The sequence below is a fragment of the Myotis daubentonii genome, chromosome 6 (assembly GCF_963259705.1).
Source record: "Myotis daubentonii chromosome 6, mMyoDau2.1, whole genome shotgun sequence".
NCBI lineage: Eukaryota > Metazoa > Chordata > Mammalia > Chiroptera > Vespertilionidae > Myotis > Myotis daubentonii.
Window position 1 is genome coordinate 9073420 of NC_081845.1, and position 26073 is coordinate 9099492.

General features: G+C 42.2%; 1 protein-coding gene across 1 annotated transcript in view; it reads right to left on the minus strand.

Annotated features, from left to right (window-relative positions):
• Window positions 1-26073, minus strand: part of LOC132236652 (coiled-coil domain-containing protein 170-like) — a 62669-nt gene that overhangs the window by 34852 nt on the left and 1744 nt on the right. Inside the window, exons 2-3 of the mRNA XM_059699739.1 lie at window positions 2625-2753; window positions 1072-1328 (exon numbers count right to left, since the gene is read on the minus strand). Of these exons, the coding sequence (XP_059555722.1) occupies window positions 1072-1328; window positions 2625-2753 (386 nt within the window). The remainder of the gene's footprint in view (window positions 1-1071; window positions 1329-2624; window positions 2754-26073) is intronic.

The window sequence follows — 26073 nt, forward strand, 5'->3', positions numbered from 1 at the left end:
GAGAGATCCGGGCTAGATATAGAGATGTGGGAGTCACTAGCATTTACATCATTCTTAAAGTCATGAGACTAGAAGAGATTACCAAGAGAGTGGACTTAGAAATGTGAAGAGATTCCGGGACTGAGCCTGGGGCACTCCAATATTGTGAAGTCAAGGAGATGAGAAGGAAACGGCAAAAACCATGACAGAGCAGGCAGAAGGGTCAGGGAGAGAGTGGGCATGTGTAGTCCTCAAAGCCAAAAGAAGACAGAGTTTCAGGGAGAAACCAACTGTGACTGATGTACTGACAGGTCAAGTAAGATAAGGACTAAATCATTTCATTTGCAATGTGTGGTCATTGGTCAGCTTAGTGAGTGGATTCAGTGAGGGCAGATCTAAGAGAGAAGGAGAGAGGAGAGAAGTTGGAAGTGAGTATATACAAACACTTTAATGAGTTTTGCTCTCCTAAGGTGAAGGAGAAAAAGGACTAGACCTGGAAGTGTTGGGTTTTTTTTGTCAAGATGGAATAAGTCAAATAAATACCAAGTATTTTATTAGTAAAGTTATTACACATAGAATTTAAAAGCATATTTAGTTCTCAGTTTTTTTCTTGATTATCACCTTTCGCCAGAGCCAAGTGTATGGAGAACGTAGATTTCATGAGCTCTGCATAAACTGGCATAAACTGGCAATAAGACCGAATGAGGAGTGTTTGGGGCGGTCTGGGCTGCAAGGGTATTTTTGTACATAGCTACTGAATTTAATGCCTCCCTCTGTGCACAACTCCACCACCTGCACCTGTGGTTAAACCTCTACTTAGAGGAAATCTCCAAATTGTATATAGAAGCATTCACAGCCCTACACATGTTGAGGACAATGCTGTTTGTTAAGACTCTTGGTGACATTTAGAAATGAACTTGGGGGGAAATTTCAAGACTCCAAACGTCTCTGAACCTGACGTCAGTAATATTTTTTTTTCCAAATTGAGTTTCCAGCCTAATGCGAGCTCTCTGAACATTCAAAGGTGCACCTTGCTATCAGAAGCTAGTATTTTAAACAAACTCAACTAAGAATACACTAAAGTACCCTTACTGTAATTCCTCGTCTAGTTCTACAACCTTCCTCTTTAGCTCCTGGTTGTCCTTGATTGCGGCATGAGCCGTGATTTCGGTCCTCATTTTGGAAGCGGACAGGGCTGCCGATTCATCTTCCAGCTCCTGCACCCTGTCTCTCAGCGAGCTGAGGAGGGAGGCCTTCCTCGCGTTGTTCTCTTTGTAGTTCTCCATCTCGGCTTTCAGTTCCTGACAGGAAGCTTCTTTAGAAAGCATTTTGGACCGGAGGTCTCGAAGCTTAATATGGAAAAGAAATGAAAAGACCAAAAGGCTTTCAATGGCATAAGTTTGAAGAAACCCAAAACCGTAATTGCAAATTGCACTCTTTTATTCATGACCTCATCCACCTTCCCTTTTGTTTCTTCATATATGTATCTGTATTACCAGATGGGAACTTATGCCTTAATAATAGGCTTCATGTTCTGTTTTATTGGTGTGTTTTTTTTTCCAAAACCAATTGAGCAATGCCTTGTGGTAATTTACTCTCACTCAAGAGACATGTGTGGTGTGTTCTGCAAAAGGCAATAAAACATTTTGCAATGGTAACCCATTTTCTTAAATGCATATTCCTGCTATTGCTGCTAAAATGAAACAAGGAGCCTACATGCTCTATTTGTAATTTCATGGCCACAACTACTTCCCTTACAGGATTTATACAAAGGAAACATTTTGACTTCTATGAAGTCTATGGCATCAAAATGCTGCACAATGTATGTGCCCTATTAAGTCATGCTATCAGGCCCACCCTATAAGAAACCATTATGAATGCATGTACTTCTTTGGAACTGTGAGCATGCATCATACATGTATATTCTCATTCTCTCTCTCTCTCTCTCTCTCTCTCTCTCTCTCTCTCTCTCTCTCCCCCTCTCTCCCTCTCTCCCTCTCTCTCATCTCCCTCTCTCTCTCATCTCCCTAATACATTATCAACTCGTGTTTTAGTAAGGTCCTGGCAGCCCCGTGAAACCGATAGTTACCTCACAGACAAGCCCAGGCTCCTCAAGCTCAAGGCCACCAGGCTGTGAGCAGAATGGGTCTAAAGAGACTCCCTCAGAAATTCCACAACAGACCTGATCCAGCCCAGAGGGGAGGGGGACCCCAGTCCTCTTGCTAGAATTTCCCCCGCAATCAGAACTGTCACAAGAAAGGGCTTGAGAATTCCCTCCTGTGGGCTCCAGCCTGCAAGCAATCCACCTTAAAGGGACTTAGTCCAGAAGAAGCTAACGGTCCTCCAAAGCCCAGGCAGCTGCAACCCAGAGAGCTCGGGGGGCCCAGGTCTCTCAAGGAGGCAGGGCTTCTCTGAGATGGAGAAGGCAGCCCCTGCCACCAGGCTGAGCAGCATGACACATGCATAACCTTTCAGGAATCCTCCCCAACGGGGAGGTGGGCACACAGGAAGAGAATCAGTGTCAGCTTTGCCGAAAGGTTTAAGTCTGTGGCCTGCTGTTCTGTTTGTAATCGCCTCTCTGCTCTGCCTTACTCTACCAGAAGCTGAGGGTCCCGTTTCTGAGTTAGGAAGATACATAATCTTACCTCGGACTGAGCACATTCAAATTTGACCAAAGTGGCTGCAAGTTCACTTCGGGCGTTTTCGGCCACATTCCGATAGTGGTTTAATTGCTCCCGAGTGGCTGGGGCTTCCAGGAGATGGTCGTAAATTTCCTGATAGGGTTCCCCAAAAGACAAAATAGAAAGGAGAGTGAAAACAACCTTTCTGTGCAGCTGTGCGGAGCAAGATTAAATACAGACGCGGCCTCCGTGTCCACATGTGTCCAAATGCTGCCTAGAGGCGGGCTTTGTTCCCGGCATTTCATGCTCACTCCCAAAATGCTACGGGAGGCAGGAGGCCGCCGGGAAAGGCGATGTGCTCCCCCAGGAAGGCATTAAGAATTGGCCTGCGTCCCTGTAGAGGCTTCCTCCCCACCCCCACTCCCACCCCCACCCCAGCCCAAATGCTATTCGGCCTCGGACCAGAACCTACAGACAACAAAGAACAGCCAGAAGAGACACCATGGGACATGGCATGGAACTAGGAGGCAGTTTCCTTGGTAATTATTCACTATGCTCTTTGTTCTCAATCTCATAGTCTCTCTCCAGATCATGAAGGTGACTTGGGTCGCCTGAGGAGTCCTCGCCCATCAAGAAAGGACCTGCCCACAGCTGATGGGGGCCAGTGCAGAAATACAGACCCCAGCATGGCCAAACTGCCCCAATTTTTCAAGACAAGTCATATATCCAGGCTTTTCGAAGTAAAAAATCTACAGTTTTTGCAGCTTGGCAACTAATTTTAATGTTTAAAAAAGAAACACCGTGTGACCCAAATAAACACATCTGCAGAGCAGATCTGATGGGTTTGGTCTGTGTGTCACTCAAGTTCCTGTGTGTCACTCACACTATAACGCCTGCTTCCTTCAGCTTGAGCAGACACTTACACCCACCTCCATGGAGTGTCCAGGGCCTGTGGTCTTTGGGAAAGACACACAAGAAAGCCACTCGTTTTGAAGGAATATGAAAGAGGTCACATAAAGGAGGATTTCCTGGAATTATCTAAGTGGCCCCAGGGGACACACCAGTAAAACCTGTTTATGACTGCCCAGCCACTCAACTGCCAAAGACTACTGTTTGGAAATACTCATGAATGCAAAGTCATTCTAAAGCCCTTAACTTTCCAACAAGCGTTGTCATGGCCAGTGTGTTTCAGGCCACAAAATGCCAAACAAAACCTTCAGTGCACTTAGGAACAGCCAGTGTTTGCCAATCACAACATATCCAAGAAGACGGTAGGTATGTACTCCTGGGGAGAAGACATAAAACTTTTAACTGCATCTAATAAGAGAACCACATCCTGTTCAGCCTCACTCAGCTTTCAGAAGGAACTTCTCCGCCCTAACCACCACAGCAATATTTTCTGAAATCTGCCATGGGTAGTAAGGACCTGGGTCACTGAGGAGAAGTTGGAACTGCAATATGCTTGGCACACAATTTATAAAATTCATTAAGAAAATAAGTTCAGCCTCGCCAGTGTGGCTCGGCGGTTGAGTGTCGACCCAGGAACCAAGAGGTCGCCAGTTCAATTCAGTCGGGGGCACATGCCCACAACTTCGGGCTTGATCCCCAGTAGGGGGTGTGCAAGAGGCACCCGATCAATGATGTTCCTCTTTCATCAATGTTCCTATCTCTCTCTCCCTCTCCCGTTCTGTCTCTCTAAAAATCAATAAAAACGTATTTTAAAAAACAACAGAAAGAAAATAAGTTCTTCAATAGCTATGATTATTTCTTCCAATGACTAGTATCATTTTTCAGGCAATGGAGTCGTATACCAAAATTTTACATTTCCTTCTTATGAAAATACATTGGGTCCATTGAACATAATATTGAGAGCCTCAGAAGACAGTTCAGACATGGCCCTTCGTTGTAGGAGGTTGCAATCTAATGCAGACACTACCAGAAGCATTAACATCTTCAAATGTCCATTGGTGAAAGAAACTACACATGGAGATGTCACTGCTGCTGATACTGGGTCAGGACCTAAATTAAGAAGACTAGATGAATGGGTTTAGAAGACCATGGCCACGTCAATGACCAGCAGACTGGAGAGTACCTATCAATAAATATTTACTGAAGGCCTACTCTGGGTCAGGCACCGCGCTTCCTGTCTCATAAGAAAAACATCAGTCCTCACACAACCACATGACTGACTGAATAATTACAAACTGAAATGAATGCAAGGAAGGAAAGAATGAAGCCGATAACAGAGGACAGTGGCTTAAGACTCAGGAAGTGGAAAGGAAAGATCTCCCTAAAAAAGCGAGGATTAGGTAGGAATTAAAAAGGCAAAGTGTACTGAAGCAGGAGCAACACACATCATTCCAACAGCAAAAAGTACAAGCAGCGGTCCTGTGGCAGACGTATGCCCTGTGTCTCTCTCAAGGGTCTGAGAGAGGCAGCGAGGTTGAAGGACAAAAACAGATGAAGGACAGTGGGGCCAGGGCTGCTAAGGCTGCTGGGAGCTCATTCATCTATCGTAGGACGCGATAGGGCTTCTTTTTCAGAATATTCTGGCTACTCCTACTTGTGCATTTTACCATGTGAAATTCAGAGTCAGCTTGTCAAATTCCCAAATACCCTGTTGGGTTTTTTATTGGGACTGTGTTAATTTTATAAATAAATTTAAGGAAAATTGACATCTTTTGAATGTTGAGTATTCTAAATAAAATCATTTTTTTCCATTTGTTCACGATTTATATGTCCCTTAGCTATGATGATTAATTTTATGTGTATACTTGACTGAGTCACAGGGTACCCAGATACTTGGTTAAACATGATTCTGGGTGTGTCTGTGAGGGTGTTTCTGGATGAGACTGACATTTGCAATGGCTGACTGAGTAAAACAGATTGCCCTTCCCACGGGGGGTGGGCCTCATCCAACCCACGGAAGGCTGCCTAGAACACAAAGGCTGAGAAAGAGAATTTGCTCTCTGTCTGAAGCTGGAACATCAGTCTCTTCCAGACGCTAGACTCAGACTCAGGGTGGAACTTACCCATCGGCTCCCCCGAGTCTCCAGCTCACCAAAGGCAGATCTTAGGACTTCGCAGCCTCCATTATGGCAGGAGCCAATTCCTTATCCTAAATCTCTTTCTTTAAAATTAAAGCTGAAAGAACACAGGAATGTATTTATTCACGGCTGAGCTTTTCCTCTTAGCCCTTCCTTTCTACCCCATACATGCTCACGGAGTCTTCTTCGTGGCTGTCTTCCAGACAGTCTTCAATTTGGCTTGGACTTCTCGGACCTGAGTTAAGAGCTTTGTGGCGCTGGTGACCCTTTGTTTTCTGGGTCTGTTATGGATTTCTGTGACATAGCACTGTGCTCAGAGCACACCATCAGCATTCAGGAATGACAGTCACTGCTGTACACCAGTGTGGCTGCCCACCGTCCGTGCAGAACTGGGTCCACCCAGACTGGAAAGTGCCCTTAGGTACCAGCCATTGTGTATTTGCACCATCATCCTTCCTATGTTATTCCTACTTCAGGAAATTTATTGAGGCTTCTATGAATGCTCAATTTTATGAGTGCCCCAGGGGCACTGAAATGGAAGGTGTAGTCTCTGTCTTCCGGGCTGAGGTCAAGTCTCCTATCCTATATAATAAAAGGCTAATATGCAAATTGACCGAGCAGTGGAATGACTGGTTGCTATGATGCGCACTGACCACCAAGGGGCAGACACTCAATGCAGGAGCTGCCCCATGGTGGTCAGTGAGCTCCCACAGGGAAGCGCCGCTCAGCCAGAAGCCGGGATCATGGCTGGAGAGTGCAGTAATGGTGGCAGGAACCTCTCCTACCTTTGTGCTTAAGGATGTCCGACTGCCAGCTTAGGCCTGCTCCCTGCAGGGAATGGGCCTAAGCCATCAGTCAGATATCTCCCGAGGCTCCTGGACTGCCAGAGGATGAAGGCCGGGCTGAGGGAACCCCTCAGTGCATGAATTTCATGCACCAGGACTCTAGTTACTACATAATTCTCTATCACCTTATAGCAGTTGTATTCTTGCCTCAGACATGCTGGTGCTGTTTCACTTGGTGCAGTTCCGAACTTCCACATCTTCCTTGTGAACTGTACCATGCAGCATCAGAGCATGCCTTTATTTGTCTCGCTTCATCCTTTCTGCTCAGAGTTCAACCTTCTCGGATATTGAGATCATGATCCCTGGTTTCCTTGTGGTTGCATCTGACTACGTATATCTTTGTTCCATCTTCTTACTTTCTTTAAGTATGTTTGTTAAATTGATTTTTCAAATACAGAGGGAGGGAGAGGGAGAGAGAGACAAACATCAATGAGAGAGAAACATCAATTGGCTGCCTCCTGCACACCCACTACTGGGGATCGAGTCAGCAACCTGGGCATGTGCCCTGACTGGGATTTGAACTGGTGATCTCTTGGTGCATGGGATGATGCTCAACTACTGAGCCACACTGGCCAACCCCATATTTTTATTTTCAACCTTTCCATATCACTTTGTTTCAGGAGTCTCATCTATATATATAAAAGCATAATATGCAAAGTGTCCCCTCAAGAGTTCGACCGACCAGGAGTTCAATCGCTCACTATGACGTGCGCTGACCATGAGGAGGCAGCGGGGAACGAAGGAAGGCCCCGGCCGGCAGCCAGTAGCCGCTAGGGACCCTACCTGTGCACGAATTTCATGCACTGGGTTTCTAGTATATAAATAAAGTTGGGTTTGGCTTTGCAGTCCATTCTAAATTTCTTTTTCCCTTACTGGATGACTTTACTACAATTACATTTGCTAATATGACAGATAATCTTGGTCTTAGTTCTGCTGCATTATTTCATGTTATGCTTCTTTACTGCTCTTTCAAAATCTTTCACTACGGTGTCTGTTTGCTCTGCTATGTCTTGTGTTTCATCTGATAATTAGGAAGGTCTGTATTTTTCTTCTAGTTTCAACTTTATAACTATAACTTTAAATAATACCTTTTGGATACATTTCATCCCTCTATTTCTTTAGATAATATCCACTAATTCACTGCAATGGCATATCTCCTCTTCCTTATCCCTTTTATGCCCCGCTTCCAACTTCTAATTTATCTTCATACTATCATTTTCGGTACTTCCCTTGCAACTGTAGCTGTAAATTATTAGATGAAAGAAATAAAAATACTTATGCTACCTCTCACCTTCCTTCCTCTTATGCTAGTAGTTTTCTCTTCAGGGGGCTCTAAATAAATAGATGCTTAATCTCTTTTGCATGTATTCCATTTCGTTCGTTTTCTGCCTATTCCTTTTTCATTCTTTATTGTCCTGTCATTTTTCTCCTCCTCATTTCTTCTCTATGCCTGCCTATCTGCCTGTGTACCTTACAATTTTGCTATTATTTCTGTGATAGTTTCGCTGTTTTTGTCTCTTTCTGAGCTCTGCCAGATCGCATTTCATCTCCTTTTCCTGCCTTGCCATGTCTTCCTTGAGGTCCTAGGTCTCTGCCTTCTGAACACGCTTCAGATAAGCATTGGCTTCTTTCAATTATTTTATTTGCAATGAAATGTCCGGTCACAATTTCTTCTTGCATCATAGCAACGGTTTCTGGCAGATATTCTTCACCTGTCGTATTTGTCCTGTTCCTTAGCCTCCACCCCTTTCTTGTCGGTGCTGTTTTTGCTACTGCTGCTGTCGTAGCCTCAAATACTAGGAATTCCTGTGCTGTTTCCTTTAGATTGCTGGGTAGGAGGTGCGTTTTGCTGCACCAGCTGTGGAAGAGGTGTGTGTGCAAACAGGGGTGAGAAAGTAGGGTCATTTGTGTTCTAACCAAGCAGAAGTTCCCCTAAGACACCGGGCTTTGTAACTGTATTTGACCCATATGTCATTCCAGCCCATGGAGAGAAGCGACTGGAGGGCTTATCGCAATGCAGGCCTTCCATGAGCCCACTGCCCCCAGCTTCCTACAAATCTGGCCTGTGGAGTGATTTTTATTACACTCTCCTGCCCCTGCTTTTTTGGAACCGGGAGGTGCAGGGAAGCTCCCACCGCCAGTCCACACCCTCCATCTTCTCTTACAAACATGCGATTTCTGTTGGGCTTCCCTGGGTTTGCCACTGTCACTGGGAAAAGGAGCTTTCCTAGCTTCTTCCACTCTCTGCAGCTGGGGAGCCCCGGCATGCACGCAGCCTCCGCTGCTTTGGGAAGAACTTACACTTATTTTGTGACTTAGGATTTCAGCCATCTCTTGGTTACATCGAAAAATGAAGTTTGGCCCTAACCGCTTTGGCTCAGTGGATAGAGCGCTGGCCTGCGGACTGAAAGGTCCCAGGTTTGATTCCAGTCAAGGGCATGTACCTTGGTTGCGGGCAACATCCCCAGTTGTGGGTGAGCAGGAGGCAGCTGATCAATGGTTCTTTCTCTCTCATGGATGTTTCTAGCTCTCTATCCCTCTCTTTAAAAATAAATCAATTATATATATATATATTTTTTAAATGGAATTTGTTTCTCATTTTCTTTGTTGCTTGTAGCTAGTTTCCAAGAACAGAAGGGAGAAGTGCTCTCTGTTGCCATTTTTAAACTAGAAGCAATGAGATAGATTTTTATTTTTAACTAAATGGCCCTTTGGTGGCATTTAAAATGCCCTTTTTAAAAATATTCTCATTTTGAAAACTATCTAATTAAAACAATGTGATGCTCAGCAGGAAATTAACAAGATGATCAATAGACCCTCAGGAAGAGTCCTTGGTCTCTATTCCGGGGCAGAATTTAGTGGATGAAAACAGATGCATCAGAAAGTAGGGAAAGAAGATATTGGTCAATGAATAGTGAAGCTAATTACTAAAGAAAAAAGAAAGATTAGAGCTGCGTTACCCACTATAACCCAAAATAAATTTTAGACTTAAAATAGTGAATATAAAAATGCAGCCCTGGACGGTTTTCTCCGTGGTTAGAGCATCAGCCTGCGGACTGAAGGATCCCAGGTTCAATTCTGATCCAGGGTGCGTACTACAGTTGCAGGCTCCATCCAGCGCCCATGCAGGAGACAACCAATCAATGTGTCTCTCTCATACCAATGTTTCTCTCTGTGTGTCTCTCCCATTCCCTTCCATTCTCTCTAAAAAAAACAATGAAAAATCCTCCGGTGAGGATTAACAAAATTAATTAGTTAATTGGTTAACTAATAATAGAAGTTTCTTTTAAAATGCAATAATATAAAGTACTATAAATTCATAGTTATCTTGTCTCAAAAGGATTTTCTAAGCAGAGAAACAATAGAAGAATGTCAAAAAAATCACAGAAGACAACAAAAATTTAAAACCTATGTATTAGAAATGTATAAACAGAAATTAAAGTGAAAGATCAAACTGGAAAAACATTGGCAAAAGTAATATAGTCAAAACCTTAATATACAAAGAATCTACTCAAACCAATAACAAACCATGCCCAAAAAGAAAATTTATACAGAAAAACTAACAATTATGGGCAGTACTATAAACAGCTAATACAGTGAAAAGTATCCTACCTCACTGGTCATCAATTAAATACAAATTATAATATCAGTGCAATAGTATTTCTGATCTTTAAACTTAGCAACATTTGAAGTATACTTACTAATCAAGTGTATTAAGAGAGAGTTCTATGAGAAAGACATGTTAACACAGTGCTCATAGAAAGGAACATGGTACAAAATTTCTAGAAAGGAATTTGGTAGTATGGATTAATAGACTTTAAAAGTTAACACTATTTGTCCTACTTATAATCTTATCTAAGGAAATGAAAACATACCCAATGATTAAATACAAAAATATTCAGAAAGGCATTCTTTAGCAAAATTTTCCCCAAAATCTGCAATAGCAAAAACTTAGGAACCATTAGGCTCAACAACAAAAATCTGAAGCCAGAGGTCACAGTGTGAATATGCCCAGGTTGCAGGCTCCATCAATCCCCAGTGTGGGGCGTGCAGGAGACAGCCAATCAATAATTCTCTATCATTGTTGTTTCTATCTTTCTCTCCCTCTCCCTTCCTCTCTGAAATCAATAAAAATATTTTTAAAGTATATATTTAGCATTAACTGTAAAATTAAGTATCATTTAAAATAAAAAATACCGCCCTGACCGGTTTGGCTCAGTGGATAGAGCGTCGGCCTGCGGACTGAAGGGTGCCAGGTTCGATTCCGGCCAATGGCATGTATCTTGGTGGCGGGCACATCCCCAGTAGGGAATGTGCAGGAAGCAGCTGAATCGATGTTTCTCTCTCATCGATGTTTCTAACTCTCTATTCCTCTCCTCCCTTCCTCTCGGTAAAAAAACCAATAAAATATATTTTCAAAAATAAAATAAAAAATACTGAAAAGAGAATGTTAACTGTATTATCTTTTAGTTATAGGACTAGATTTTATTTTCTTCTTTATTATGTGTTTCTATATTTTCCAAATCCTTTACAATGACCATGTATTACTTTCATATTCAGAAGAATAAACATTATCCCCTTAAATTAAAAAAGAGTAGCAAGTACAAGGTTAAAATGTACAAAAAATGACAAATTCTGCTATGCAATGTCTTTATGAAGAACATGAGAACAAAGAAACAGCCCAGGTAGCACAGAGGACTTGAACGCATGTGAGCACAGACACATCCGGTTCTCTTAATCAAGCCTCCTGAAATTTGTAATATTTTTTGAAAATTCTTCAACTTTTTCAATAATAAACAATCTTCACTTTTAAAAAAAAACTAATTTTACCCTTTTCAAAGTGGCACGATTAAAAACTCATCCATTTGTCCTCACATGAGCATAATCTAAGTTATTAGGTATCTTTCAGCTAACCCATAAAGCAATTTTATGTTAATTTTAGAAAGCCAGCTACACATGATTTGATTCTGCTGCTGATATTATTATGATAATGATGGAAATTGTCTCACTGGGTGGCTCATAGTCTTTTCAGAATAAAGGATGGCTTCAAAGCTCAATGGCAAAAAGAAGAGATAAGCGTATTCATAATTTAGTACACAATGTGCCCAATTATCTGACCTAGGGACAATGTCTTGGGGCCAGTCTTGCTACTACGGTATTTGGTTGTCTTATTATCCCAGGGACAAAAAAAAAATAAGAAGAAAATGACTGCCTACCTCTGGCACACAAAATCTCCTAAGTCCACTCCTATCTTTCTATCCTATGAGCACTTTGCCTTTGTTCCAGCCTTTTTCCATACTGCAGTGCACAATTGTATGACCAAGGCTCTCCCCATTATCGAATCGAATCAATCTCTCTCTCTCTCTCTCTCTCTCTCTCTCTCTCTCTCTCTCTCCCTCCCTCCCTCCCTTCACCCTCCTCCTTCCCCTTTTCCTTCTCTGCCTAGTCTTCCCCCTTCCCCATCCTCCCCTCCTCTCTCTCCCTCTCCCTCTCCTTCCCTTCCTCCTTCTTCAGGCTTCCTGTGCTGCCCAGTAAGCAATTCCTTCTAAGAACCTCCCCGCTGGCCTCCAACTTCTTCCCACCGAGCAAAGTTTCTGCCGTAACTTACAGCGCATAAATCAACTCCTGACCAGCCGAAACCGGTTTGGCTCAGTGGATAGAGCGTCGGCCTGCGGACTGAAAGGTCCCAGGTTCGATTCCGGTCAAGGGCATGTACCTGGGTTGCGGGCACATCCCCAGTGGGAGATGTGCAGGAGGCAGCTGATCGATGTTTCTCTCTCATCGATGTTTCTAACTCTCTATCTCTCTCCCTTCCTCTCTGTAAAAAATCAATAAAATATATTTAAAAAAAAAAAAAAACTCCTGAACAATGTACTGCTCCGACCTCAGCCTGTTCCGTCCCATTTTGACTACCCATCAGTTCTCCTGCTTTGAAGGACTTTCCTGGCCCCTCCTGCCTTTTCCCTTATTTCTGCATTTGTTTCAGCGGCTCCCTAATGCCTGCAGGGAATAGTGTGATGGGTGTGGGATCCAGAAAAGTAATCTAAGCATCTACGTCTTAGCAGTTGTGGGGAAAGGTTTGGAAGAAGACATTTCAGCATAAAATCAAGTTTTGTTGGAAAGCTGGCCTATTATTTTTACATTATTTTCCCAGTCCTTTTGTCTTGGGTATCACTCTTATTCACCTAAAATCCCTTCTGATTCAATATCTCTACTGAGAAAAAAAAATACAGCATTCCAAAAGATTCTTAATATAATTGCTCTACTAAAAGAAATTAAGGGTTCTTTTCATTGGGTGGGGAGGGGTTAACAATCCTATGAGTAGAGATGATTTTTATCCCCTCACCAAAAAAATGAGACCAGTTAGGCCTAAATAAAATTATATTACCAGCCCTAACCGGTTTGGCTCAGTGGATAGAGCGTGGGCCTGCAAACTGAAGGGTCCCACGTTCGATTCCGGTCAAGGGTATGGACCTTGGTTGCAGGCACATCCCCAGTAGGGGGTGTGCAGGAGGCAGCTGATCAATGTTCCTCTTACCAATGTTTCAAACACTCTATCCCTCTCCTTTTCCCTTCTTCTCTATAAAAAATCAATAAAATATATATTTTTAAAAAATTACATTACCAAATATCAAACAACTAGTAGTGGGTCTGAAAGCAACAATTGCTTTTCTATGCTATATCAGTTTAAAGTAAGCTTAAGTGTGTTTAAAGAATGGGTATGTACTATGTACCCCCACTGCCAGGGGCACTTGGGCATATACCCTATGACCCCCAATTCTACTCCTAATTCTGCATGATGTTCATGGTTTTTAGTGTTCATTGGTTGTTCAACTATTGAATATCCACACAGTCCCATCCATAAGAGGGGAATCTAGAAAGTAGGTAAAGGAACTGAACTCTTTGGAGCAACATGGATAGATCTCATAAATATACTATTTTTTAAATAAAGTAAATTAGAGAACAAAACTAACAGCATGATACCATCTATGTTCTTAAAATACATGTTAAACAAAATAATATATTTTCTATAGGCATAAGTATGAACACAAAAAGTATGTTTGTTTTGTTTTGGGGGGGGTTTAATACTTTTATTAACTTCAGAGAGAGGAAGGGAGAGGGAGAGAGATAGAAACATCAATGGTGAGAGCGAATCATTGATCGACTGCCTTCTGCACACACCCTACTGGGGACTGAGCCCACAACCTGGGGATGTGCCCTTGACCAGAACTGAACCTGGGACCCTTCAGTCCTCAGGCCAATGTTCTATCTCTGAGCCAAATCGGCGAGGGCCAAAAAGTATGTTTAATGGTCTGCCAAACTTCATTGCCTCTGAAGTGACTATTCTTAATATTAAAATTAATTTTTAATTAATTAAGCAAAAGACAAGTGAAAGCATGTTTGAAGAGTCCAATTACTAGATTCTCAATTTCCATATCCTAGTGTGCCACCTTAAGAAACTGAGTTCCATGTTTTCTAATTCCTTCCTGGCTGCAGAGGCGGCAGGAAACCCTGAACTTGAACCTCAGCATCACAAGGGAGGCAGAAGCAGAAAGAATCCGAGTTTCAGCAATACTTGGAATGTGTTTTTTGTGCAACTACAACATTTTGACTACATTTGGTACAGAAAGTTCACCATTAAAATAAAAGGAATATAAATAATATGATAGCCAAAATAGTAAGAATCTTCAAAAATTAAAACAATTCAATGATTTTTTAATGTCTTTATTAACTGTGAAAAAGGATCTCCAATTATCCAAAGACAAGCCAGAGAGAGAGGAAAGGACCTAAATAACTTCTGTGTTGCATTAAATCCCTGCTTTCTCTGCCAACGTGGCCCTTAGCTCTGCCCACAGAAAACTCAACAGAGCCCGGCTGGTGTGGCTCAGTGGTTGACCAGATCAGGAGGTCACGGTTCGATTCTCGGTCAGGGCACATGCCCGGGTTGCGGACTCAACCCCCAGTGTGGGACATGCTGGAGGCAGCCGATCAATGATTCTCTCTCATCATTGATGTTTCTTTCTCTCTCTCCTTCTCCCTTTTTCTCTCAAATCAATAAAATATATTTTTTTAAAAAGAAAAGAAAACTCAATAGAAATGACACTGAGTCATCATATCTGGTAGCATGTCTTCCATTAGAAGGAAGGCCTGACATCCAGCCCACACACTGCTGAAGCTACGCCTCCCCAGAGGCCCGTTTTAGAAAAAATGAGAAGACAGTGGGAAACGTTAGTAACGTGTAATCTGGAGGTTTCACTTTACAAAGAAGTCAAATAATTTGCAACCTCTTCTAAGAATACTTGCAAGAAGACAACAAGAATTAAGTTTTCTCCTTTGTGTCCAGAATAAATAGGATTACAGGCAGATTTCAAACTTTAAACTGCAGTGCTTAGCAACTTTCATTACAGGAAAACAATAAGAACGCTCTCAGCTCGCTCGACAGGACAGACTCCAGTGGGCAGACTCCTGCTTAGGACCCTTCCTTTTGAAGGACAGAACCCATAGCTCCGTCATCATCAGAGCTCACCCTCTCTGCCCCCATGACCTGCATCCCATCCTCATGAAGAAGAACACGACGGGAGGCATCTGGGGAAGATCAGAGAAGGGTCAAAGGCCAACAAGAAAATCAGCTAAGCCAGTGCGTACACCTCAGTGGCAACCCTCTCCCCCTTCTAGTTACCGTTTAAAAGTCTTCCCAATCCGCTTATCAGGGGAATCACTTTGTAAGTTATAGGAATGTCTAACCACTATGCCATATACCTGTTAACTAATGCAATTCTGAATGTCAACTGTAATTGAAAAGCAAAAACCCTTTTTAATAAGTCTTCTAAAATCATTTTCCTCAGCCCAGTTTCCTTTAGAACCTGATCAATCAGGGCTCCCACTGACCACCCAGCTAACTTTCAAATACCCTCTCAGAGCAACGGGTGCTTCTCCTCCACAACACCAAACACAAAGGTGAGGAACAAAGTCTACGGGTAATTAAGCATTTAATGTCTCACTCCCTCAGAAGACTGTGATGTTCACGACATCATACCTCACAGCCACTCTCAGGACCTCACGATGCAAATAACCATTTGTAGAATGAATGGATGGATGGATGCGCTTTTGACTATTATCTTAGCCCTCCCGTTTGATCCACTCCACACTCGCATCCCATCCTCATCTGTCGTATCAAGTGCCATCAGTCCCTAGCGCTGGCTGATGTCTCCTGAGGCCCTCTGCACTGTGGTGTGTTGGTGTAGAAAGCCCACACGTTCTCCCACTCTGCCCGTCTCAGCCTGCCCCTGTCCCCGAAGCACTGACAAACCAGCAACCATGGATACATCCCATAACCATCAGTTCCCACAGGACAGAAGTTGCCTTCTCTTTGCCTCTGTGGGAGTTCTAGAACATCCTTTCCAATAACTGAATAGCTTCTCCTCTACCATGGCAGGATCAGAAACTAACGGTAAGTCCCCACGCCACCCTGTTAGGGTTTCCATTAATCTTTACAGTCTACCAAAGGTCTAGATTTCAGAGGATGACTTTAACGTCCATCCAAAGTTTAAGGTGTATTGCTTATCCTATGTCAAACCAAGAACAACAGGCCTAGCCTATCTGGCTCAGTAGACAGAGCGTCGGTTTGTGGACCAAAGGGTCCCAGGTTCAATTCCGGTCAAGGGCACATATCTCAGTTGCAGGCTCCTCCCTGACCGGGCCCTGGTCTGGGCACATGCAGGAGGCAACCAATCAATGTGTTTCTCTCTGTCTTTCCCTCTCTCTTCCATTCTCTCTAAAAGATCAATGGAATAATATCCTTGGGTGAGGATTAACTAAAAAATAAATAACTAAGTAAATAAATAAATGCACACATCCTATCTAATAAAAGAGAAAAATGGTAATTGGCGTACGACGATACCCTTTTCATTGGCTAATCAGGGCTATATGCAAATTAACTGCCAACTAAGATTGGCAGTTAACTGCCAACTATGATTGGCAGTTAACTGCCAACTATGATTGGCAGTTAACTGCCAACAAGATGGCGGTTAATTTGCATATGTAGGCACAATGCAGGGAGGCGAAAGGGAAAGCAGGAAGAAGCCCCCTGCCACTGACAGTGATCGGAAACCCAGGGGGGAGCTAAGAGCTGGGGGGCAGGGCAAAGGCGGCCCTGGGGCCGCCTTTGCCCTGCCCCCCAGCCATGATCGGAGAATCAGGCGCCTTTCCCGCCCTGGCCAGTGATAGCAGGAAGTAGGGGTGGAGCCAGTGATGGTAGCTGGGCACGGTCGAAGCTGGCAGTCCCGGGAGCTAGGGGTCCCTTGCCTGGGCCTAAAGCGAAGCCCACAATCGCGGGGCTGCTGCAGCTGTGGGTCCCCACTGCCCGGGCCGGACACCTAGGCCAGAGGCCTCAGGCCTGGTGAAGGGGCCAATCCGGTGATTGGTGATCGGAGGGTGATGAGGGTCAACTCCTCTGGCCGAGGCATCAGGCCTGGGTGGGGGGTGGTGCCGGGGATTGGGGGGATATGATGGTCCCCTTGCCCAGGCCTGAAGCCTGGGTCAGAGGCGTCAGGCTTGGGCGGGGGGTGGAGCAAGCGATCAGAGGGAGACGGGGGTCCCCTGCCCAGGCATGATTCCTGGGCCAGAGGCCTCAGGCCTGGGCGGGGGCCAGAGCCAGTGATCAGGGGAAGATGGGGGTCCCCTGTCCAAGCCTGACACCTCTGGCGGAGGCGTCAGGCCTGGGCAAGGGGCCGATCAGGTGATCGGAGGGTGATGGGGGTCTACGCCTCTGGCCGAGGCATCAGGCCTGGGCAAGGGGCTGATCCTGCGATTGGAGGGTGATGGGGGTCAACGCCTGAGGGCTCCCAGTATGTGAGAGGGGGCAGGCTGGGCTGAGGGACACTCCCCTCCCCACACACACACCCAGTGCACGAATTTCGTGCACCGGGCCCCTAGTATATAAATAAATAAATGAAACAAGAACAACAAAAAGGAAGTAAACAAATGGCAATAAAGAAAAAAAAACTTGAGAGCTAAGAATAAGAAGCAAGTGTCTGATAAATGCTCTTGGTGCTGAGCTCTTGCTAGAGGTGGGCCACAGTTTGACCTTCCAAGCAGATCAACATGGGTCACACAATCCACAGGGTAAAGCTAACACACGTTGAGTAACAGCACACCTACTCACTACAGGAAATCATGACAATATTTCAAAACCCGAGAAGTAATCCAACGAGTAATGCTAAGTCCTTGTTCAGCAAAAACACTTCCGTAGCAAGATCAAAACCATGGAGTCCAAGCAGACATCTCCCCAGGGTTCTGGCTTTTCTAGGATAATTTGGAAGTAGAGCATAGAAGGAATTAATGCCTGTTCATTGGCCGATCCTCTGAATATCATTTGACAACATTAACTAAGTTAATATCAGAAACACATTTTTGGGACCTCTTGTCCGGGTTTGAAGCCTGCATTCCTCATCATCTGGACCCAGCTTCCTGCTGAGACCAGTGAAATACGTCCTGTTAGGCGAGACTAGCGACCTCATATATCTAACCAACTTACCAAGCTCTCAAATGTCATATATCCTAAGCTGATTTAATACTTTTAAAGCATTTCCACATCAGGATTGAAAATGGTTCTGCCAAAACTTCATCCAAAATTAAGTGTAGACTGATGCAATAGTGTGTGTTTAAAAAAAAAAAAGAAAAGAAAACATAATTGGGGCCACGCTATAACTTTGTATCCTATCTTCTTCGCTAAATATGAATATGTTCCCACTAGTCTCTAAAACGTTAAGAGATGCACAATATTCCATTATAAAGCTGTAAATTAATCTGACCATTCTACCTTTGGACATTTAGTTCTTTTTCCAATCTGTCACTATCATAAATGTGTTGAAATTTCCAATTTTTTCTTTAGAATAAATTCCTGGGAGACAACTGGGTTAAAGTGACTTAAAATTTTTAAGGATCTTGGTACATATTACACATAAAGTAGCACCAAGTTACATCCCCACCAATAATTTATGACATTAAGAGTCATTGCTTCATCAGTCCCGTCTCAATATTTTTTATATAACCTTGAAGATGCCTTAATTTTAATATTTATCACATGAATAATAATAATATTAACAGTCATTTTTTGAGGACTTGGTATAACAGACACAACATAAGCACTTCACTAACGTTACTGCACTCAATCCTGAGATCAATTCTTGTGAAGGATGAGGAGCTCAGCGCTGGCCAACGGCCCACAGGCAGGCAGCGACGGAAACCAACCTCAAACTCACAGGTCGAGCTGATCCCACATCCATCCTTTTACCTGAGGCCTGCAAATGCTTTTGTTTATGAAAGCTTATGAGTATGAAAGCTTATGAGTATGGATTGGTGGAATAAACTCAAATATTATTTATGAATAATTGGTACACGTGTACTACTGTATATACTAGGCACATTACCAAATAGTATATCAAAAATATGAAGCTGAGATGAAGATAAATAAAAATTCAAATGTTTCCTTCCTGCACCTCCCATTAATCATGGTGCATGCCCTCTGTAGCCACAAGCCCATTTTAGAAAGCACAGCCCGTCCCTTCCACACTAGATTATGTCTACCACTCATGTACGCTCCATGAGGACAGGCCCTGTGTCTGTTTTTACTGGCACAGAGTAGGCACTCATGAAATACATGCTGGATATAAACAGGTGAATGATTCAGCTACAAGGTTGTGGGTTTCAGGACAAAACAGAGAATCGATTATATTTGTATCCCTAGCACCAAGCATTTGCCTACACATGCTGAACACCCCTATCAATGTCTTTTCAATAGATACCCTTCCAATGTTTGTGAAACAAATGAATGAATGATGGATGGATGATAGAGGGGTGGACACGGGTGGATGAGTAGATGAATGAACAGAATGCAAAGGCTTCTTCCTCTCTGCTCACAGTTTAGGGTTAGCATATCAAAGATAAAAACACCTGGCCAAACTTACTTACTTTATTATAATAACTCCTTACTACTGCTAAACAAAGGCATGTTGGGACAAGTATAGGTGGAATTTCACTCCCCTCTTGTAAAAGTAGAAAATAATGCATATTTTTTAAATTAGCCCTAGCTAGAAATCAACCTAGAACAGCCGTGGGCAAACTACGGCCCGCGGGCCAGATCCGGCCCGTTTGAAATGAATAAAAAAAAAAATAAAAAAAAAAGACCGTACCCTTTTATGTAATGATGTTTACTTTGAATTTATATTATTTCACACAAACACTCCATCCATGCTTTTGTTCCGGCCCTCCGGTCCAGTTTAAGAACCCATTGTGGCCCTCGAGTCAAAAAGTTTGCCCACCCCTGACCTAGAACATACTGTAGATATGAGCTTTAGAAGATGCTGGAGAAGATGGGAGATAGTTGGCCCAGATACACTGGGGAGGCAAGGCCATGAATGATTCATCCACATCTTGTTAGATAAGGAGAAAACTTTAACACATCTATCAAATATTTACCTTGAAGGGACCAAAATTAAAAGCCTTCATCCTCGCTAAAGGTCCCTTGCTATCTATTTGTATAGATTACTCTGTATCTTGCTATGAAAACATCTCAGCTAATAAGTTTGCAATTGTTTCTTTAACTCATCCTCTCTTTAGAAACTTCCTGTCCTTGTCAACCCTTGTCTAACAGCTAATCGTGTTCTCAAGGTTTACATGCCAGATGTATGTTATGGAAAATTACATTAATTCGCACTCTATAACCTCCATATCTTTCTTCTGTAACCTTGCTGATATATGTCACTTAAGTTTTCTTGTTGATCAGGCAACATTAAGATGTTTTGTCTTACCTCTTCCTTCAGTTGTGACTGCAGTAAATAATCTGTTTCTAAAAATAGCATAAGTGTGGACTTTTTCTCTAACGATCTTTAAACAACTATCAGCCTCTCTTTGCTTATTTCCTTTCTTGAGGTAGATATTATCACCTCACCAGAATGCAAACTCCAAAAAGACATTATTATTTATAGCCACCAGGTAATAAATACTTATTATGCTAGGTCTGTATTAAGCCTGATTCAAATGCAATGCCACTTAATTCTGAGAGCAACCACCTGAAGCTGTTACTATCCACATTGCATAAAAAGGAAATTCTGTTTCAAAGAGGATAAGCAATTTGATCAAATCTCACAGCTGTGTTTTTTGGCTCTCCTCCTCTCCGCTCTCCTTCCCTCCTCTTCTTGCCTCTCCCCTCATCTTATCTCAATGCTAACCTCTCTTACTCTGGCTGACTCTACCCAGCCATCACATTGCCTGCTTTCAGTCCTTAACTTGACCTTCCCAAACTCTCAATCTATTTAAATTAGGTTCTTGTGTTATTTGCTCTCATATTCCCAACACTTATCTTTCATATAATCACCAACAGTAACTATTTTTTAATTGTATGATTATTCATACTTCATATATATATATATATATATCCCCCACTAGCTATAATGTCCCTAGAGGTAGGAAAATGCCTGTTTTGTTCACCACTGTGTCCCCACTGACTGGGTGTCAGTAAATATCTCTGGAATAAATGAAGGAAGGAATGAAATGGCACAGCCAGAATTCAAGCCAAAGCCTGTCTGACTCTCATGTGTTTTATTCACTATGTTATTGTCCCATATATATCTGGTTAAATGTTAAAACTATCATTTCTCCCTAAATTGAATTACTTTATGACCTTCAATATTGCTGCCTGTAAGTCTGGCTGTTGTAATGAGTTGCATTTCCATAACTAATGTTAAGTTCAAAAAATTTAACTTCAATAAGATTCATAAATCTCTTTCCAACCACTTTTTGGAAGATTCCTCCTGTTTTCTATAAGTCCATAACTGTTGTACAACTTGGGTCACCTTAGAAGCTTCTATTTTAATTAAATATAAAGGTCTTTTTTTTAATATATTTTATTTATTTTTCACAGAGAGGAAGGGAGAGAGATAGAGAGTTAGAAACATCGATGAGAGAGAAACATCGATCAGCTGCCTCCCGCACATTCCCTACTGGGGATGTGCCCGCAACCCAGGTACATGCCCCCAACCGGAATCGAACCCGGGACCCTTCAGTCCACAAGCCGACACTCTATCCACTGAGCCAAACCGGTTTCGGCAAATATAAAGGTCTTTGAAGTATTTTTTAATCTGTTCACATTAGCAAGATAACTTCTTAGGCTGGATGCAAACAAAGGCACAGGCAAATTAATTAACTTCAGGTCCTATTTTAAGTGATAAGCAGTATTTCAGGATTTAAATTGGCTATATCCCCATGGGAGGTATTGGGTGTAGGACTGTTAAGGCTAATGATGAATGCAGATTTGGGAACATTGTCACATATGGAATGGCTCTGTGAGAGGAATGATGGAAACAAAAATCTCTGCTGATAACTAGATTGGACATTTTCTTCATCAGTATCCTCTTTAACATGTCTTTTCACATGTTAAAAATTCTAAAACTCTTCCCAAATGGGATTTTTCCACTTCATCAATTATAAAACACTTGATAAATTACTTTAAAGTGAATTTTTTCCAAGAAGTATGGTGTCAGATGGGTACTAGACTTATTGGGGTGATCTATACTAATAAAAGAGAAAAATGGTAATTGGCGTACGGCGATACCCTTTTCATTGGCTAATCAGGGCTATATGCAAATTAACTGCCAACTAAGATTGGCAGTTAACTGCCAACAAGATGGCGGTTAATTTGCATATGTAGGCACAATGCAGGGAGGCAAAAGGGAAAGCAGGAAGAAGCCCCCTGCCACTGACAGTGATCCGAAACCCAGGGGGGAGCTAAGAGCTGGGGGGCAGGGCAAAGGCAGAGAATCAGGTGCCTTTTCCGCCCTGGCCAGTGATAGCAGGAAGTAGGGGTGGAGCCAGCGATGGGAGCTGGGCACGGTCGAAGCTGGCAGTCCCAGGAGCTAGGGGTCCCTTGCCCGGGCCTAAAGCGAATCCCACGATCGTGGGGCCACTGCAGCTGTGGGTCCCTGCTGCCCGGGCCGGACGCCTCAGCCAGAGGCTTCCTGCAGGGGCAGGGGCGGAGCCCACACGATCGCGGCGCCCCCCACTGCCACTGCAGGTCCCCGCTGCCCGGGCTGGATGCCTAGGCCAGAGGCGTCAGGCCTGGGCAAGGGGCCGATCCTGCGATTGGAGGGTGATGGGGGTCAATGCCTGAGGGCTTCCCAGTATGTGAGAGGGGGCAGGCTAGGCTGAGGGACACTCCCTCCCCCCCCCCACCCAGTGCACGAATTTCGTGCACCGGGCCCCTAGTCATTATATAAATGTCTAATCACTATGTTGTACACCTGAAACTAAAATAATATTGTATGTCAACTGTAATTGATAAATAAACACACAAATAATAAATAGACTTCCTTTGGAATTCTCTACTACTACCTATTTCATTTACTCTGAAGTAAAAGAGACTTAGGGAAATGTGATCATTATAGTAAGGTCTTAAATTGTTCCCCTTTGCACAGACATTGAGATAGACTATGATGACATGAATATACTAAAAAATACATTTCCGTACAAAACTGACAGGGAGGTTCAAGAGGGAAAAATCACAGGGCAAATTCAGTCAATGAAAAGGAAGTTATTTCAGTCACCTGGAAATAGAATTCAAATATTTATTTTTATAAACAATATTTAAAATAGTTTATTCAACACTACACATGTAGCTGTAAGAACCATAATCAATAGTTGTGCTGGTATAAGTAAGAGAGCGGTGCTACTGGTCAACCTCAGCAATGCATTTGAACTTCTCTGCCTCAGATCAAAGCAACAATTTCAAAGGGAAAAAAATTGGAAGTGAAACAAAGGAAAAAGAAACCTTGGTTAAAGGACAAAGTGTAAATAATTCCTGTGCAGCAAATGTTACTCTCTTTTTCAATTAAAAAAATTTAAGTTGTCCTTGAACACAGAAAAAGTAAGTCTTTAGTCAACTTAATGCAAGTACAAACTAAGAAGCATTCACTATTGTTTCAGAAAGGCTACACGTTATACTTACCAACATTAAGTAAATCACACACAACCTTTTTAAAAAGACACAAAGGAAAACCTGCTCTCTGATTGGTGTTCAAAAGTTCTTTGCTTCTTCCTGTTTTTTTTAATGCTTTCTCGCATGCTTCATTCTAAAGCCAGATGGTCCAGGAATAATTAGATACCAAGAGAAACCAAGTGTTGCAGTTAAATAAGATTGGGTGTGTAAATAAATTAGCTGGTTATTAATTTTTTAACTTTTTAATTGAAATGATTTTTGACAGACAAAAGTTGCAAAATTAGAACAAGGAGTTTCTGCATCCTTTCCAGCTGCCCCTAAGGTTAATAACTTGCATAACTAAGGTACATTTATTAAATCCAGGAATTTAACATTGGTACAATACTATTAACTATACAGGCCTATTCAAATTCCACCAGCGTTTCCATTAATGTCCTTTTTCTGGTCCAGGAGTCAATCTAAACCCCCACAATGCACTTAGTTGTCATGTCTCCTCCAATCGCAACCTTGACATTTGTGCAGTTATTTGTGGAAAATCCTGCAAGGTGGGTTTGTCTAGTGTTTTCTCATGATTAGATGGTCGTCATTTATTTTGGATAGCTTAAAGCCCTGTTTTATTTAAAACAAGGGGGAAACATCTAATTACTTTTCTAGTTCAATCCTGACCAATAGAGCACGGTTTGTAGGATTTTGTCCAAGTAATTATTAGTTCATAGTCTAAAGGTATTTATCTCCTTGGGCAAGGGGGAAATGTCATCCTCTTAATGTTTATAGCAGCGGTTCTCAACCTGTGGGTCGCGACCCCTTTGGGGGTCGAACAACCCTTTTACAGGGGTCACCTAAGACCATCGGAAAACACATATATAATTACATATTGTTTCTGTGATTAATCACTATGCTTTAATTATGTTCAATTTGTAACAATGAAACTGGGGGTCACCACAACATGAGGAACTGTATTAAAGGGTCGCGGCATTAGGAAGGTTGAGAACCAATGTTTTATAGCCTTATTCCCAACTTTTCATGTACTTTTCCTCACAATGGCTTAACCAAGTTTGTATTTTTAGCTCTTTTACTGTCTCCTTTACAAATTTTTATCTATCAGATACTAACAGAAGTGTGTTAAAAAATGTTTTGCTCTGTTTATGAATTTGCCTATATCTCTTTATAGATTTTTGCTTCTGTCAATTTTTATTTTATATATTTTGGGGCTATATTTTTACATGCATATACATTTCGAATTGTTACAACTTTCTTATGAATGAAATTTTTTATTATTATGAAATAAAAATATAATTTGTATCATTTTAGTGACTCTATCTGAAGACCTATGAACCAGGAGGTCGGGGTTCAATTCCCAGTCAGGGCACATGCCCATGTTACAGGCTCGATCCCCAGTAGAGGGCATGCAGGAGGCAGCCAATCAATGATTCTCTCCCTTCCTATCTGAAATCAATAAAAGAATAATAGTAGTAAATATTAATAAGCACTTACTCTGTGACTCTGTGGGTGCTTTACATTGAACTGTGAAGTCCCAAAACTGCACTAAGTGATACATGTTATGATCCCATTTTCAGAAGAAACTAAAGTTCTGAGACATTAAGTAAAATTTTTTTACCCAGGGTGTCACACAGATAAGTGATATCACTAGGACTGCTTGAACCCAAGAATAAGTCCCTGCAGTACTTTACTTCTTCATATAGTTACATACTATCCCTGTTTTGAATTTTAATCTGTTTTTCAGTGCATCATGGAGTGGTAGGAAAAGTACTAAACTTTCAAAAGAAAGATTTTTAAGTCCCCACTCCATCATTAGCTAATTAAGCAAGAATTTCATTATCTACATAATGGGAAATTCCTGTCTTGCCTACATGACTTACAGGACTGTCTCAGGTGAAGTTACTTTCCAAACTGGAAAAGTAATTGTAATAAATGCTGGCCTTCCTGCTTCTACTTTTATTCTCAATAATATTTAGGTCTTCCAGGTCAATTGAAATCTTGGGTGTGGTGGATATTTTCCTTTATGTAGACAGTAAAATGTATCCAAAAATATCAATGTGAATCTATAAAATTATGCAACATGATCACTTATTTACTGCTAAAACTTATTTTTCCACATTTACAGTGAAAACTCTGGCAGATAGAACTCATTAGAAACATCACCAACAGTGGGACAAACTGCCGGCATGTGCTGCCCGGTGTGATGCACTGAGTGAGCCACATCACTTACACACTGCTCTTCCCAAAACCTCAACATGGAACACAGTCAGGAAAACCTATTCTACAAAACTAATGACCAGACTCTGCAAAACCTACCTCATCTAAGACAAAGAAAGGTGGAGGGACTGGCTATTCCAGGTTACAGAGACTAAAGACACATAACAACGAAGTGCAAAGTCTGGTCCTGAAATAAAAAAAAGAATTTGCAGTAAACAGCATTATTGGGACAATTGGCAAAATTTTAGTAGATAGTGTACATTAGATAATAGTATTGCAACAAGGTTAAGCATCCTAAATTTGATCATTATATTGTGTTCTTAAGAAAGATACACTAGAGCCGTGGTCGGCAAACTGCTGCTCGCGAGCCA